Source organism: Etheostoma spectabile, chromosome 12 (assembly GCF_008692095.1).
Source record: "Etheostoma spectabile isolate EspeVRDwgs_2016 chromosome 12, UIUC_Espe_1.0, whole genome shotgun sequence".
NCBI lineage: Eukaryota > Metazoa > Chordata > Actinopteri > Perciformes > Percidae > Etheostoma > Etheostoma spectabile.
In genome coordinates, this window is record NC_045744.1 from 19,330,170 (window position 1) to 19,342,832 (window position 12,663).

The 12,663-nt window shown below is 39.7% G+C and overlaps 1 protein-coding gene across 17 annotated transcripts in view; it reads left to right on the forward strand.

Annotated features, from left to right (window-relative positions):
• The window catches only part of LOC116698939 (catenin delta-2), a 177,783-nt gene that overhangs the window by 44,586 nt on the left and 120,534 nt on the right, over positions 1-12,663 (forward strand). For 15 of the 17 annotated variants that reach the window (XM_032531198.1, XM_032531203.1, XM_032531199.1 and 12 more), the window contains exon 3: positions 7,409-7,521. In XM_032531198.1, coding sequence (XP_032387089.1) covers positions 7,409-7,521 — 113 coding nt within the window. Of the gene's footprint in view, positions 1-279; positions 550-7,408; positions 7,522-12,663 lie in introns of those variants that run through there. The other 2 variants (XM_032531210.1, XM_032531211.1) reach the window with 1 other exon arrangement.

The following is a 12,663-nucleotide window of genomic DNA, read 5'->3' on the forward strand; positions in this document are numbered from 1 at the left end:
GGGAGAAAGAGAGGGAGAGAGACAGAAAGAGAGGTAGAGTGAGAAAGAAAGGCAGAGAGTGACTGGCGAGCGGCGGGCTTTTTTGGCAGGGTCGGCCAGTGGGAGGGCCCATTGTGATGCAACGTTGCATAAATAATGCCACGGGGCTTCTAAATGCTCCGTTGCCATGGGGACCTTTGTGCCTCAGTGAACACTCTGTGTCTGTGTGTGTGTGTGTGTGTGTGTGTGTGTGTGTTTCATGGCCCCCGAGGAGGGAGAGAGAAAGAGACATAGAGACATAGAGACATAGAGAGAGAGAGAGAGAGAGAGAGAGAGAGAGAGAGCAAGACAGAGACAGAGAGCGGGGGCCTGAGTTGCAGTCAGCTCAAGTGACACTAGAGCCTCTCTTTCTATGTCTTTCTTTCTGTCTCTCTATCACTTGCTGTGTTCGACCAAGGACAGATGAGTGTTTGGAGGAGGGAGAGGGAGTGTTGTCGTTGCTTTTTGACCAGAGGGGAGCAAAGAAAAGCGGGATACTCTGGGATTTTGTGAAGTATGGTCCATGTGAAGGTATGTGTTGTCACTACTTCCATTCCTCTATTTCTCTTTTTTTTGCCATGTTCTTGACTCTTTATTTTTGGAATACATCCCGACATGGTCTCTGCCTGTTCCTCTGTAGTAACAGGTGTCTGCCCGTCAGCCCTGAATTGGAGGGAGAACAGATCGGAGGGGCAGGTGGGGGGAAGGAGGAAGAGATGGCTTTTGTTTGGATGTTTTCAAGAAGCCTTACAACTGAATTCCCACAGCTTGCCATCCAGCTAGTTAGTCAGCTCGCTTAGCCACTCAGCCTCTATACGCTCTCAGCTGTCGGAGCGCCAAACAAGCAAACAAACAAAGAAAAACACAAGTGTTTCATCTTATCATCTGCTCTGGAGTTGTATCGAAGTAGGTTGTTGTTTCTCGGTTTTTCCTTTCCAGCTGATACGGGTAGTTAGATTGACTGATTGCAAAAAAAAAGTCAGATCACACAGGGAAAAACTTGCAGTTCTCTTGTGTTCAGTCATGTTGGAGATGTAAAAAGTTCAGTTTCTTAACTCTGATAGAATGTCTTGCAGCTGTGTAGCAGCTTTGTAGCAAGTGGCTGGTTTGTGTTTGCACCAAAGGATTACAATTTGAATGTTCAAATGTGCCTTTAAGCGATGAAACGAAATTGTCTATGTTTTTCTTGCTGAAGGCTCCATGCCAAAACTTTAACACTAGTGCTAAAAAGGTGTTATTTTTATCCATTTCAAAAAGGATTTATTATCAGCTCAGTAAATGCAGTCAACTCAGCACAACTGATGTAGCCAGGTGATTCTTTTTTTGTATTACTTTTTCTGTTGAGCAGCTTTATTTTCATCTGCAGTGCACATCTATATATCATCTTGAAAGAGACTACATGTGTTCATGTTGCTCTCGCAGTATATTCACACTTGAGAGATTTCACAGCAGTGTGTGTGTGTGTGTGTCACACTAACAAACTGTTCTGCATTCACAACGTTTTAGACTGGCAGAAGTTGCATTTAGTGATTTACAGTAGAAAAAAACAAAGATTTTACCTTTTACCTCTAGTCTTTTTTATCATTCTAGATTGTTTTGATGTGAGTTGCCCAGTGTTGGAGATATTGGCCATGAAGATATCTGCCTTCTCCCCAGTATAATGGAACTAGATGGCACTGTGATGGCTTGTTCTTAAAGCGCCAAAAAATACATTTGAAAAAATCAACAGCAATGTCTTTCAGGAAGTCATGAACCGGTTACTCACGATAATCCACAGACCCTGGTTGTAAGCAGTTTCATATTGGTACAATTTGTTTTCTACCAAACTACACCTGCCAATAGGTGTCCACAAGCCGAGTGCCATCCAGTTCCATTATATTGGAGAGAAAGCAGACATCTTTAGAGCCAATTTCCAACAATATGCAATTCACACCAAACCAATCTAGATTGATTAACAGCACAACATATACAATAAGTATTTTATATATATATTTTGAGTTGAACTGTCTCTTTAACAAAGTCAATTGGAAGCTTTGTATAAGCTTGACACTGTTAGTGATTCAATAAACCCACTCAACGTCACAACAGCAAGTCTTAAAGTGCCCATATTATGAAAGAAAATGGGATATTTGGGGTGTTATTTTGTGTCTGTGGTGCTTCCACATGCATACAAACTTGGAAAAAAAACTATCCATGCTGTTTTGAGGGATATACGGGTTTCTGAATGTGTCCTGTCTTCAGTTTTGAGCTGTTCAAAATCTCCACGGCTTTTTACGTCACTAGCCGAGACGCGGTGGCTAACTGTAGAATGTGTAGAATGTGTAGTTCTTAATGGCAAAATACTGCTTCAACACACAACAACAACTTTGTCGGGCGACTCCCGACAAAGATAGTAAAGAAGTGAGATGTCTCACTCTGTAGCTAAAACAGAGACCTAAACACAAACAGAGGATCTGCAGCTATGTGCAGTGCAACAAAAATCTGGTGTTTTTTGAAAATGAAACCATGTAAACCTATTCTGGTACAACCTCAAAATACAATTATGAACCTGAAAATGAGCACAATATGAGCGCTTTAATGTATGTGTGGAAGTTATGGTTCTTTATATGCTTCAGAATCCATGCATTCATGTCCGTGTATGCCTCTGTCCAAGCATGCATGTGTGCCAATGCGTGTGTATTGTGGGCATGTTCTATATCCACGCATGTGTACCATTATGTGTGTCCAGTTACCATTAATAACAAGAAGACGGTGCATAATTACGGTAAAATTTCCGATTTGATTTTTTTTAACTTATTACATTAATGATTCATTATAATCAAATTGTATCATTATGGTGTGAAGCCTGGAGTTGCCTCAGGCATCATCAGCGTTTAAGCTCCCACAGACCGGCACTCGGCTCTCTGTCAGTATTCTTAAAATGAAAATACTCGTTGTGTAATCACTTTAAACGAGATTAATGTTATTTCAAACTGGGAAATGTATTTTTCAGTGATATTTTGAGGGCACTTCAAATGTTAAAACTATTATAAAGTTAAGTTGTTGTTTCTGACTGGGTCTGTGCAAGCAGAGTAGTCCGACTTTTTATTGTATGTAAACTTTTAATGACATGCACTTGCTTTCTGAATGGATGCACTATAGCTTCATTGGATTGGAAACTCCACAAGGGTTTGCTGTTAGAAGGGCAACAGGCCATTTGTCATGCACATAGTCTAATGTAATGTTGTTATAAAGTGTCAAATGAGAACATAGTACGAGACAGATAAGTGTATAAATAATGCATGCACTGTGTGTGTGTGTGTGTGTGTGTGTGTGTGTGTGTGTGTGTGTGTGTGTGTGTGTGTGTGTGTGTGTGTGTGTGTGTGTGTGTGTGGGTGTAGAGGTAGAGCAGGTCATGCAATAAGTGTATGCATGTGTGTGCAAATGGGGTGAATGTGGCATGTAGCGCAAAGCCCTTTTTAGGATAAATAAATACATATTTAGAAATGCCATTTTAAAGATCCTAATGCACAGAATCACTGTCATCTGCAATTTTACTTTAATCTTCAGCAACTGACCATAAAACCAAATGAAATATGTGAAGATAATTTAGATTCAAATTCAGAATTTTGTATCTTTCATGATGAGCTCAGATTTCTTTCAGAATGTCTCTTTTGTATTAAAATGCTGACCAGGTAACAGGGATTGATTATATCTCCCGTCCAGACAGGATTTATTATAATTCCATCACTTTTATTATCTGGAAACCCACCAGAAAACTGTCAGAATCTAATTTAATATCTAAATCACGATTTCAGGACAGGTACTCCACTCTATAGACACTGTGTGCTCTTCACTTCATTTGGATGGATTAATCAGTATTTAGTTTTTTTTTTTCTTTGCACAAATTGATGAAATCAGTTATGTTTAATCAGCTATAATGATCGCAGCAGCAGACTTAAATACTATAATCAGCTGTTGGTTTGTTTGCGTATCAGTTAATTGGTGGTTATCTATCACACGTTCAACAGCATAAATTATGCGTAAAAACAATGGGTCTCTTGGGAAAAGCACTCATAAGAACAGATTTGTTCTTAAATGGCTCATACAAGAGATGTAAGCCATTTTGTCGCATTAACCATTTCTATCTTGTATTTAAAGTTTTCTTTACTGATAATTACGATAGCACGTATTCCACTTGAGTATTTTTATGCTGACAAAAAATCATCATGGCCTGCCATTTCACTAATATATTCTACAAGATTTTTTTCTTTTTTTTTTAGGCAGGTGCAATTTCGGCATGACAACTTTTACAATTCAGTGGACGTGAGGAAAATGGTCAGATTCTGACAGCTGCTTCAGGGTATTTGTTTGGGTCACTGTCTGAGTCTAGGTGCCCTCCGCTATAGCGCCTGATAGAGTAACACTTCTGTGACTGACACTTGCCTGGAGCAGAACAGAAAGCCTTATAGCAGTTTAGAGGCGTTGACTATACTAACGACCACATCTCTCAAAAGGTACATCTCCCAATGAATAGTCCTGAATTCATCGAGTTGAAATGACAATTTTACAACGAGTGTATGTAGTTTAGAGGGTTTGGTGAATCAGACTGGGAACAGTTGTACGAGTGAGCCTCACGCAAACAAGTAAGAGACATTTGGGGTAAGAAAATGAAAATGTTCTTGCATAAGTGTGTTTCCATCCAACTTTTTTTTTAGGGGTGGGGGGTTGTGGGGGGGGGGGGGGGGGGGGGGAATAGACACAAAATATTTTGATATTATCGAAATCAATACTGTATCAATACATGGACACCAAAAATCTATCCTTTATCATATAAATTGCACATGAGAATTTCACCTTTTAGTACTGGAATAATTAAATGAATTGCTTTTTCAGTCCACTAGATTGTAAGATGAACAAACTAAATGAAATGTATATTTTTAGATAAAACAGATGTTGACAAGGTTTTCCTATGGGGAAAGAATTTGAAGTTGGAAAATGTTCCAATATAATTAAAATTGCTATAACATCGAATTGTGACACGTATTGTGATAATATCGTATCATGGGGCCTCTGGTGATTGCCACTCAGGTTTTTATGAACGTTTACTGTTATGGTGAGTCGGATTTAGGCCACACATTTTAGAGTGAAGAGTGTATTAAAGGAGAATTCTGGTCAATTTCAACACGTAGCTCTGTTGTTTGTAAATTTTGGAAGGCTTTCAGTAGAGACAAAAACGCCTACACTGTGTTATCCTCCTGCTAGCGTCAGCACCCAACACGCTGAAACAGAGTGAACACAGCGAATTTGTGTTAATGCATACCTCTGTTTATTTCCTGTTTTCCAGTGAAGTCCACACTAGTCGAGACACGCCTTTCTGTGACATCTACTGCAGTGAAATTCGATTTCAATTTTCCATCCATCCATCCATCCATCTTCGTCCGCTTATCCGGTATCGGGTTGCGGTGGGAGCAGGTCCAGCAGGGGACCCCAAACTTCCCGTTCCCGATACTAATTTAAATTTTTCAATTTTATTTATAGTATCAATTCATAGCGTATGACAGTGGAGAGGAAAAACTCCCTTTTAGGAAGAAACTTGGGACAGACCCAGATTCTTGGTAGGCGATGTCTGAATGGCCGGTTGCAACATCCAGCAGTATGGTGACCGTGTTTCTTCACGGGTCGCTACACTGCAGCTACAGATTCTTCAACTGGGGTGATGTGACTGACAACCTCCTCCAACCCTCCCTTCATGTCAGCCCCCTCGTGGTAACAGCAGGATGCAAATCCATACAAATAGAGTGAATAGATGATTTGTCAGGCAGGCATTAGACTAAAGCTTTCAACTGACGGAAATGGCAAAATTCTTCATCTGTTTCATGAATTTCCTAGTCGCAGCAATAACAAATGTTACATTTCTGATGGCTTTAGTTTGGTGTTGCTATTTTGCAACATATCAAACTCTTCTCAGTGAATATCTGGCACTGTGAAACTGGCAGACACAGTGATGTCTGGCCTGTTCTCCCATCACAGACGGCAGAGTCCATTTCACAACTATTAAAAATGTGTTCAGAGAAAACGGGGCCAAAATAATGTTTGGGATGTCTGTAAATGTGAGAGGATGTAGCCTTTTGGAAATTAGGCTATACTCTAAGTTGATGCATGACTATTTTCAGTTCATAGAGACAATAAATAGTTAATAAATTACAAATATGTGGTAATAAAAGTGAAAAGGTTAAATTGTTAGTTCATTCTACAGTAAGAATTAAGATCCCTGTATTCATGATGTAAGGGTTATGTGGACAGAGAGAATGTCCATGTATTTATTTTCTTATACATACCGTTTAGGATTTGTGTCTTTTGTTATATGGAATGTTGTTTACATAAGAACGTACTTGTGGAAATATATTTTACCCAGATATAAGCTAGGTAAGAATATTCTAATTAGTTGTTAGATATTTGTTTAATTCTAATTGAGTTATGGGTTAAAATGGGAAAAAAGGAGTCTGTGAGAGAGACGAGGGAGAAGAGGAGAGAGATGATGCGTGACCAGGAACTGGAGAAGAACTGACAAAGTGCAAGACAGACGGCGGGTTTGTCTTGCAATGGTCCTACAAAAGAACTTTGTAGGACTTTGCTGAATCGATCCTCATCCTGAACCTCCACATCCTGGTTTCCTGACGGAGTTTGACAAGAGCGACGTAGAAGGATTCCTGGAGTGGACAAATCACCGAGTTTGACCAGAATACGGTAGACGTTTGTTTCTTGTTTGTTCACCGGAGTGAAGAGGACATTGTCTTCACTGGGACAACATACACGTGCAACAAACCAGGCCTGCTCCGCTGGGGTAGTAGGGAGGTTTGTAGGCGAGTGACTGTGCGAGGATCTATTTGTCATCGCTAGGAAGATGCAGATGTGTGGGGTGAAATAGGGATCATTGTGTTGACGTGAATTAATGGGAAACGGTTATACTTCCAAACGGGTATGTAAAAGAAACACTGAAATATTGTAAATGATGTCCACATTTTGTTGAATTTGGAGATGACCACATAAAGGGTAAATGTGTTGACTGTATTTTGTTTGCGTTTGTTTTCATAATAATAATCCCTTACCTCTTTGAAACCAGCTGTTGGCCTGATATCATTATTATTGTATCACAAGGGAAAAAGGTGAATTTAAAAGAAACCATTTCATGTGTTACTACTTTGTACAAAAATAGAAAATAACATTTAATATTAGTTTAACTGATCATCTGGAGATTTGTTAATATAGGCACTTAAAGATATACCAAAGTTAAACGAACCCAACAGCTACTTTCAGTTACCTGGGAAGGGTAGTAAATGAAGTAAAAAAAACACATTGACACTCTCTCTCTCTCTCTCTCTCTCTCTCTCTCTCTCTCTCTCTCCAGGAGTTGCAGTTTGAACGTCTGACCAGGGAGCTGGAAGCTGAACGACAGATTGTTGCCAGTCAGCTGGAGAGATGCAAGCTTGGCTCTGAGACTGGAAGCATGACTAGCATCAGGTGTGTGTGTGTGTGTGTGTGTGTGTTTGTGTGTTTGTGTGTTTGTCTCTCACCTGTCAGATCTTCTTCTGTGCGCTCTACCTGTGTGTGTCAGCTGTGCTCTTGCAGGTGACTGGCTTTCCAGCTGGTCACATTAGTAGTTTGTTCCTTGATCCATGTCCAAAATTCATATCTGTGATAAAAAAAAAACAGTTAAAAATGATGATGATGATGAGAGAGAGAGAGAGAGAGAGAGAGAGAGAGAGAGAGAGAGATGTTCCTGCATACCTCTGGTGCACACACTGATTGTGCTCCTTCTTGCTTTAATCCACACACCTGTTACAGTAGAGCTGCATAATGTATTTATATTGTTTGCTTATGAATTCACACACTTAACACATAGCAAAGCGTGGAAATACATCTGGTAGCGCTAGCTCTTATCTTTAATATGTAATTGCAACAATCGATTGTTGACAGGACTCTAACTGTACTAACACAATACAGACATTTCTCTCGGACAGAGGTACATAGCTTGTTAGCCAAAGCAGGTGTCCAGTTTAAAGCAGCATTAATGGATTTTTGGCAATTCGTGTACAACCTGACATATTATAACTATATCAAGTTGTCATGGCAACGTGTTTGCAAGGAATTGCCTAATTACACATCCAGCACACACTAATGTTGAAGGGGGCATGAAGCAATTAAGTTGTAATCACTTTATAAAACATGTTGCTCAGTGCAGAGTTCTTTTCAGACAAAGTATAATAAAAGATGAAGGATGATAACTTATAACTTCTTATAAACCTGATTGTATGCCTATGTGCCTTGAGAAAAGAATATAGATCAGTCAACAACTCACTGGCAGACTTTTTGGACAGAACCAATTTGCCATTCTGAACCTCTTAACTGCACACTGACTACACACACTCAAGCACCTTTCAGATCAGAGGCGCACAGGGAATGAATCACGGTCCCTATGCAGCTTGGGATTTGGAATTTAAAAGAAATCTGATCACATTCATTGATGTAATTTAATCTGAATTTGATGATAATTTGACTGACTAATGATCAAAATTTCTCATATAAATAGATATATCAAAAATTATCTGAGTTTTTACCTAAAATAAAGAGTGTCATAACTAAAAAATCAACATATATTTGATTCTGCATTTTGCACTTGCCAGACACAGACATGACCTTGGGTAATGCTAACATACAAACCTAATCCTTTGAAATCCCACCAATTTCTCACAAATCTCACAACTTCCCTAAAATATGCCAGAATACCTTTTTTTTGCAGCAGTAGAGAGGAAAATAACTTTCTTATTGAAATTGTGCCAACTCTGTCGGTGCAACACTCCAGATTGATCAAAAGCGACTGCTTTTGGTGGTTTAAATAAATGTTGGCTCAGGTCTAATGGCACAAAGCAAATCCCCAGTTTTGCCAACATGACACACTATTAATTGTCCATTAAAAACCGCAATTGCTTCTCACAAAGAAAAAGTGCAGTTGCCACAGGAGTCCTTTGTTCTTCCCAGGGTCTTTGTTTTTCTTTGCGACGAGAGGAAGTAAACTGTACACAATGTGAAGAGATTTTCATATTATCTGCTGCTGATTGAGTTTGGACCCGAGCTTCGTCTCTGCTCTGTGCTCAAACAACAAATTCGACAGATTCCATACCAGTCCCAATGTGAAAACAGCACTCCTGACACAGTAGTGGTAACGCACTTAGCTTGTCTCTCTGGACTATGTAACACGATTAAAGTGTCCGTCTCCATTTCTCTGTCTCACTCTCAGCCTCTCTCACACACACATAGACGCCTGCGATCCATCATCGTTTCTCCTCTTTGATTCTGTTAAGCGAGTGGGGATTCCATTCGTCTCAAACTAATTACTCATATGCCGGCATTGTAGTTCTTGTTTCAGTTTGAGGGGTGGACCAACAAAGAGCAGAAAGATGGTCTAAAACCGATTCATTCACAAGTCTAATTAACTGGTGCATGCATTTAGCTGTTCAACGCTGTCAAAGGGCTGTATTGAGGGACCCCATTTAAAAACAGCAGCAACATGGGAGATGGAAGAGGTGTGAAGTCCAAAAAAACACTTCTTCCACTTCATCAGCCAGCTGCACACAGATGGAATAAAGGCTGTCGTCAAGCTAACTCGATTAGATGGGTTTCTTATTCAGTAAGGAGTAGAGCGTCTTGTGGATTACACCGGCTTCCATTGCTTTTTATAAACTGTCCACTTTGTTTGACTTGGCGGTAATTACCAAATTGACAAATGGTTTGGCAAAACACAAAAGGCCAACAAGTCAATATGGTAGAAGTTTGTCGTGCCTGAAGCATGTAGGATTTATTGTTCAACTACCTCTGAGAAGTATTGTTTCTGTTCTGAAAATGTTTAGTCATTGCTGCTTGTTCCAGCAAAAAATTTAATTGGCTGCTACAAGACGTGCAGGAATATATCTTGGTAGCATTTGTGGCAAAACAAATTGACACCGTGAACAGCAATTGAACTAGGAGCTTAAAAGTATTTTTAGCAGCTTGGTGGAAGAAAAACTGAATTTCTTGCAATCTTTCAAGTTTATTCATTTTGTAATTTTGGTCAATGATGCACTTTGACTGGAGAGAATGAATAGCTTTTTTATATGTTTATTTAACTTTTCCTTTTTTGATTAGCTAGGTTTAGCATAAGTATGTTAGAATGGCTGAGATGCATTTGGCTGGTACAGTATTGGTTTTCTTCTTTAGCAAGGTATGTAATATAATAATCAAGGTTTGAAATTAAATTTTGTCTCTGGTGCGTCCACACGCATACAAACTTTGAAAAAAACATCCATGCTGTCTTGAGTGAGATACGGTTTCTGAATAGCCTCTGGCTTCAGTCTCCTGGTGAGCTGTTCAAAATCTGTACGGCTTTCTACGTAACTAGCCGAGACGAGGTGGCTAACCGTAGCATGCTAGCGCTATAGCATGTTAGCTCGTTCTCAATGGCAAAACAGTCCTACAACACACAATAGTTCACCATAGTCTACAAAAAAACAACTTACATGTCCCTGTTCTTACACTTGCCATTGTTTAGAAGAAGTTTCCCAGCTAATCCTGCCTTGTACTGACCAAGGTTGGAGAAAGTTATCTAGCTGATGTGAGCGTCCCGTAGCAACTGGGCATGTGCGACTTCCAAGAAAGATAGTAAAGAAGTGAGATGTATCACTCTGAAGCAAAAAAAGAGACCTAAACACAGGGTGAAAACAGGATCTGCAGCAATGTGCCGTAGGCTACAACAAAAATCTGGAGTTTTTTGAAAATGGAACCGTGTAAACGTGTTCTGGTACAACCTGGAAACACAATTATGAACCTGAAAATGAGCATAAAATGGGCGTTTTAATGTTCAAATTGTAGTAGCCACTCAATAGATTACAATTGTTTTTAGGCTGGGGAGTGAAGCAAATCCATCAGCCACTTTTATATTGTATTGGCTAGTAGATGGTGCTAATTTGAAACCCTGATAATAATAGCTAGATTTTTTGTTACCTGTCTTGCTCGCCATATTCAAAATCCCGGCTGTGTAGTTGCAGTATGGGATGGTGCAGGAATCCGCTCATTTCTCTTCATCAAAAACTAATTTAATGGTGTCTTCCGGGTTAGCATTACAGTTACTGCTAGCTAGTTGATGCATCTTTGTCACATTAGCTAGCTAGCGCTTTCAGTTTTCTAGGAGAAAAAAGTTTCCCAGATTCCAGTGTTCCATAGAATTACACTTCTTCACAATTATTGTATCGTTTTCCAGCTGCATTGTTTCAAAATGCTGAAAATTAATCACGGCATTGTACCAATGTGTTTTTTACCACTTAGCCTTCTAGCTTTGTTTCCTAAGGTAAGATGAGTTTGTTTTGAAGCCTATATTAGTTGTTTCTTCTAAATTCATAATCCAAATTGTCACAAATGATCAAGTTAATCACCTCATACTATCTTAAGCTACTTTCTGGAAGCCAGGAAGCATGGATTAGTGATTAGTCTAAAGAAAACTCCTTTACAGTCTTATTGGCTTTCCCTAAGGAGCAGCTCTAGTTTCTACTCCCAGACAGACCACAGGTTCACAGACTGAGGCACAGCCGATATAATGTAACCAGTGTTGTTATGACCAGGGACAATGCAATGACTGTGTGGGGTTTTCAGACACCCTGGCTGATGCCTGCCCTAGATAGAAGGTAGCAAAACAATAGAGGATTGGATTGTGTAGCTGTGTTTAGTGTGGCTGGTCATGGGCATGTCCTGGAATAACTTGAGAAATAAGTTGAGGAGAGGAAATAACAACTGTGAGTGTCCTCGCAACTATTAAAAATGCAGATTCTCTTGTGCCGCGAGAAGGGAATCGTTAAAACCAAGTGTGAATCATGCACCAAAAGTCCTTACAGTTGACTTTGTCTTTAACATTTGGATTTGACAGCTCTATTAAAAAGTAAGCAATGAAGTACCCATATATTAATGGAAATCTGTTCCCACTTAGACAGACAGGTTAAACCGCAGAACAGTTAAATTAAGAATGAGTGTTACGTGCAGCTGTGTGTCTGTGAGGGGGGCTGGCAGTTCAGGAATCGACTCCTGTTGTGTTGTGAAAGATAAAGACTTTCAGAGGTGCTAATGAGATCCTCAGCTCTGCCTTTGTTTCCAGTTTAAATCAGTCACCACAGGTCACAGTGTCTGCCACGGCATATGCTGCTGCTTTATCACTTCAAAAAGAACAAATCCACTGTGTGACTGCGTGTGTGTTGCTCTATCAGTCAAACAGAGACAATGTTTTTGTCTGCGGAAAGAAGAGCGTGATGCGTTGCCTCATTAGTTAAAGGACAATTCCGCCCTAAATATCAAGGTTGCATGTGAAACTTTGGTGGTTCTTCTGGGGCTTAGACAACTTAAGAGGTGGAAATAATTAACTGTAATTATGATTGTATTGTACAGTATTGTTTGTGTTGTTTGTGTTCACTTTTGAAGCAGTTCTCTTTTATATTTGTCGCCTGACCTCAATTACCAACCACATCCACTCGAGTCTCTTTAGCAGGGAAAATGCTCTTTATGTTGGTTTAGTCAATATTTCTAACCATGTTGCGCTCAATATTTCACTGACAGAGTTCCAACTGACATGTAACAACTAGTACT